The sequence below is a fragment of the Buceros rhinoceros genome, unplaced genomic scaffold (genome assembly GCF_000710305.1).
Source record: "Buceros rhinoceros silvestris isolate BGI_N320 unplaced genomic scaffold, ASM71030v1 scaffold17194, whole genome shotgun sequence".
Taxonomy (NCBI): domain Eukaryota; kingdom Metazoa; phylum Chordata; class Aves; order Bucerotiformes; family Bucerotidae; genus Buceros; species Buceros rhinoceros.
In genome coordinates, this window is record NW_010409040.1 from 66,842 (window position 1) to 71,892 (window position 5,051).

General features: G+C 53.6%; 1 protein-coding gene across 1 annotated transcript in view; it reads left to right on the forward strand.

The window, feature by feature from the left end:
• The window catches only part of PRICKLE2 (prickle homolog 2 (Drosophila)), a gene marked incomplete at its 3' end in the record, with an annotated part of 30,759 nt that extends 25,711 nt beyond the window's left edge, over window positions 1-5,048 (forward strand). Inside the window, exon 7 of the mRNA XM_010135107.1 lies at window positions 4,597-5,048. Coding sequence (XP_010133409.1) covers window positions 4,597-5,048 — 452 coding nt within the window. The remainder of the gene's footprint in view (window positions 1-4,596) is intronic.
• Window positions 5,049-5,051: the final 3 nt, after the last annotated feature.

The window sequence follows — 5,051 nt, forward strand, 5'->3', positions numbered from 1 at the left end:
CAGCAAAGCACACAGTGAGATTTAAGCGCCTCTGAGTGCTTTGTTGTGGTGAGGCTGAAGCGGTGATGCTCATGAGGAATAAATATCTCTGTGCTGTCGCTTTGCTTACTCGGTTGTTATTTCCCTTGGCAATGTTTTATGGGATAAACATGGTTCTTAAGAGGGGTGGGGAGGGACTTCAGAGGGGATCGTACAGCATGTTCTTAGCAAACCTTAATGTTAACCAGAAACCTGCTTTGTGTTCCTGGCACTGTAGCCAACTCCAGTTTTATATCGAACGCCCGCAGACGAGCTACAGCCTTCACTTGTGCTCATCCGGAAGGCGTGTGTTTCCATGGCTCCGGGGTGAAATATTGAGCCTGGCAGCCTCACGCAGTGGAGGACGGCAGCAAAGTACCCTGCTGCGTCCACGTGTGCCATGATGCTGGCTCCAATCTGGCCACAGGACAGCTGCTGGACCGCGCTGGTGGCAGCGTGTGCCATCTCTCCTCTTCCAGCGCAGGAGCCTGGCAGCCACAGTCAGATGCACTCAGTGTCTCAGAGCATCATTTTGCAGCAGGAAAGTCTGGTGGGGGTCAGCACATCACCCCCAGGTTTGCGCCCTTAGAAAGAGCTCGGTGATGTGGTAACAGCCATCCCATGAGCAGGGCTCCCACTCCCCTGGACGGCCTTGGGAAACAGATTCTCAGGTTTCCCTGTTAGAAAAAATCACCGCTGCGTGGTGGGATCTCGCCTCGTGTGCTCTTTCATCCAGGCTACGGCTTGCTCGGGTTATTAGCTGTGTTCCCAGATGAAACACTTCATTAAGCGGGAGCTGCAGTGGCTGTAAATAAATACTAGTAATTCCAGAAGACTGGGCCTCAGTGCACTGCTGTGGCTCTGAAATGGCAAATGACTGCAGGAGAGGAGGGTGGGTTGCACTATCCAGGGCAGAGCGGGACCGGAGACCCGGAGCTGCCCTGGAGACGCCCTGCCTTTGCCCAGGGAGTCCGCTGCCTTCGGGTACCTGGGAAGCTGGCGCCTGCCCCGGCCATCTTCTGCCGTGACCGCAGAGGAAGAGTTTTCTTCTTGTCCAAGCTGAAATTCTCCTTGCAAGACTTGAGCAGACTTGGAGAATAATGTGTTCCCCTCCCCTTTGCATTTTTTCCATGTTTGAAGGCTGTTATATCCCCTTTAGCCTTCTCTTCTCTAGACTAAACAACCCCTGCTCTTTCAAACTTTATTCCTGGGTTATATATTCTAGATGAAATTTTTTAGATAAATGGTTATTGCTGTCCTCTGAACTCACTGCGGTCAGACTGGAGCACTCCTGGCTTCCTCCCGCTATGCTTGGCTGAGTCTTTTCATTTAGGAAGCTTTGAAAGACTAATCTGGGCCTTAAGCCCCACTCGTGATGCTTTACACCTTGCATCGGTGTAAATGTAAAGTTAAGCCTGGAGGCACCTTTGTGTTTCATGTGGGTTAGAAGTTGCATCCTTGACCTGGCACCTGCTCTGGGCACTGTTAAGGGCCCTGCAGAGCTCTTGATGCCTTCAGTGATGCTGTAAAAGCTCAGCTTTGCTTCTGACTGAGCGAAAGAACATTTACTGCCATGGTGAGCAGATAAAACAAAGTTTCCCTGGCCCCCAGCCGCCACCACTTGCTAGGTCACTTGCTAGTGGCTCCCAAAAAAACGCTTGTGCAGTGCAGCCTGCCAGATCTGCCTGGGAAGATGCACTTGGCCCTCAGCCAGGCAGCGTTTCCCACTCTACTGTACGGAGAAATGAAGCCATTGGGTCTTGGGGTGGCTTAGCTGCAGCCTCCTGAGCCCAGGTTCCACCACGCCCTGAGCAACATGTGCTGGCGGTGGTGGTGTATGTGCTCCGTGCTGGGTTCCTCTTACAACAGACATTTTCCCAGCAATTCAAGATCTTAAAATGTGCGTCCTTAATTAAAAACAGACCGTCTGGATGATCAGCCAGAGACATCCCCTAGACCTAATAATCACTGATTGAACCTTAGACTCCAAGCATGAGCCATACGTGTATGGCAGGCTCCTCATCTGAAATGGCTGCTGCCCAGTGTGCTGACTGGCACTTTGAAGGGGAAAAGACGAAAGCGCTCATGGTGTCTGCTGGAGCTGTGTGCATGGGGCTGGAGACTCCCGCCTGCATCAGCCAAACCTGTGAAGCACTGGGTCTGCCTTTCCCCAGGCTATTCTCGCTGGATGCAGGACCAGAGAGAGATGGCCATGGCCAGGGGAGCCGAGACCCCGCAGGAACCATAGGATGCAGCTGGCTGTGCACGGAGGGCGAAGCACCAGCTTGCCCCATGTCCCTATGAGGTGGGGTGAGGTCGGCCCCTTTCAAACGATGCTGCCAAAAGCAGTCTGCTGATGCCGCAGAAGCATCCCGCGTGTTGGGAGCTGTGTTCCTGCACGGCACTGCCGTCGCTCGGTCTCACTGCAGAGCTGTGCCGGTTCTGTTAATGAAGGGCTGCATAAATGTCACCGAGGGCTCATTTTCTTGGCGTCAGCTCTTGTCTGACAGACCTGATTAAGGCCATGTTCGGCTGTCAGTGGCCATGATTCACACTCGGATCAGCTCCACCAGCAATCCTGCTGCTATTCTGGCTTTTCAGAAGGTCTTTGTGCATGCTACCGAGTTGCTTTTCACTCCCGGGGGGCTGCTGGGCTCCTCTGCGGAGGCACAGAAGGGACTGGAGAACAGTGCCTGGATGTGACAAATTGCGTCACTGGGATCACAGGCAGATCGCTCCCGCCTGTGATGACAGTGGGGAGCACGAGCAGGCAGGTCCTCGGGGTGATGGGGAGCAACAGCGTGGACTGTTTCCAAAGGGTGGTCAGCAGGATTGGGTTGGCTCTCTGGAGATCAGCCTGGCTTAGGAAAAAGGCACGAAGCTGGATTGAAAAGTGTGTTCTTTTCAAAACAAAACACAGCTGTAACTTTTTTTTAACCCAGCCTCTCCCTTTTCTTGTGGCATTCCGGGATCGCCTTCGCTTTACCTTCCTCTGTAACCATAAACTCCAGCAACATCCCCATTAACAGCAGAAAAGCAAAGGAGCAGAGCAAACCGGCTGCGGTGGTGGGACTCGGGGAGCAAAGCCAAATCATGCAAGACCCAGTGGCAGCTTGCACTCAAGTGCTAAAGCCCTCCTTGCTGCCACAAAAGGGAGGGTTTGGAAAACCTTAACCATCTTTGAAGGATCTGTCGATCTTTTCAAGGCTGAGTCCAAAGAAACCCTGAAGCAGCTCGTGAGCGGGGTTAGTGACAGCAGCCCTTGTTCTCGTTCAGGTTTGGCAGGCAGTGGCTAATGCCAAAGCTGAGCTCTCGATGAAATGTAAGCAGCTTTTGTTCAAGGAAAAAGAAGTTTATTCTTGAATTGTGGGCTGGGTTGTTGTTTTTTTTCTAATTAATTTACAAAGCCGTAAATTCTCGGTGATTGCGTAAGGGCTGTGCGTCATGTTGAAAATCCTGCTGATGGTGCATGGTTCTCTGCGTTTGGTCTGAACGGGGAGGTTGTCAGAGAGGGACGGGGAGGAGAGTGCCAAAGCAAACACTCTGCGTTCGATTTGGGATGAAATGGAATTCCTTTGAAATAGCTTGCGAAACGTGTTGTCCTGAACTTGCAATGCAAGCGCCGACGGCTGCCAGTTGACAAGCCAACATGGGATAGTCAGAAAATAGACAGAAAACAGCCTGAAAGCAGGCCAGGGACTGGGGTGACGAGGGGTGTGTTGAGCTTCTCATTGACAGGTAGGTGCTGAGCAGACACCCTACTTACCTGCTGCTGGGTGAAGGCTTTCTGGGCTGGAGGAAAGCGCCGTGCAGGAACTCAGAGCTGGGTGGCACATGGGAGAGACCAGTGGGCCACCTTCCCAAGCAGTGCAGCCTGTCAAGCTGGAGCTGATGTTCCTGGCTCCTGCCCATGTGCAGCTCCCTGGATATCTGCAGGGCTAGCCTGACCCTCCCAGTGTCCTGATGCTTACGGAGAGCTCCAGCAGACCCTCTGGAGCTTGGGTGTTTCCTCATCTCCTGGGAAACCTGGTTGCATGAACGTGTCCAAGGCTGCCCCTCTGGTCACCCCACAGGTGTCGTTCAGGGGAGCTGCACAGTGCAGTGTGGTGACAAGCTTAAATTAGTCAGTGGCCCTGTTTTCAGCTGCCCCGACGTTGTTCAGTCCTTCAAAACTTGTCATCATTGCACAAGGTGTGGGTGCGGGATCATGGCACCCTAGTTATCTCGGAATGTAGGAGGCCTCAGGTTACCTCTGACGCATAATTTCCCAGTGGCATCACCAGTTATTCCTATCAAGTCACAGACAGCGTAGACATATGGGGAAGGAAATCGTGAGCAGCAGCTTGGAGTCCAACACGAAACACCTTAAATGGGTGTGATTTCCCCAAAGGAGGAACTGCCTGTTCTTTACATTAGAAAATATACCCTCCTCCTGAGTGGCTCTTCAGGACAGCATCTAAACCACAGAGTTATTCTTTAAAGCAGAAGTCTCAGGCCAAACCTTGCCTTCTCCCTCCATCTCTGCTGATAGAAAATTCTCTTCCCTGACTCTTTTTTAACTTCCTTTTCCCTGCAAAGGCCTCTCAGCAGATGGTGGAGCCAAGCGCCAGGAGCACCTCTCCAGGTTCTCAATGCCTGACCTAAGCAAAGACTCAGGCATGAACGTCTCGGAGAAGATGAGCACCATGGGGACCCTGAACTCCTCCATGCAATTCCGAAGCGCCGAGTCTGTCCGCAGCCTGCTCTCGGTACAGCAGTACCAGGACATGGAGCCGAACCTGCACAACCTCGCCAGCCCTCTCGGCTACCGAGAGCGACCGTCGCACGGGAGGATGCACCAGAGCTTCGACTACGGCAGCGGGGTGCCGGGGGGCAAGCTGGGGGCGCAGGAGGTCTCGAGGCATGCCCCCATGAGCGAGCGCACACGCCGGCGAACTAACTTCCGCGACGATGACCGGCACTACCGCCCGCACCGGCCCCGGCGGTCTCGCCGTTCCCGGTCGGATAACGCCCTGCATCTGGCCAGCGAGCAG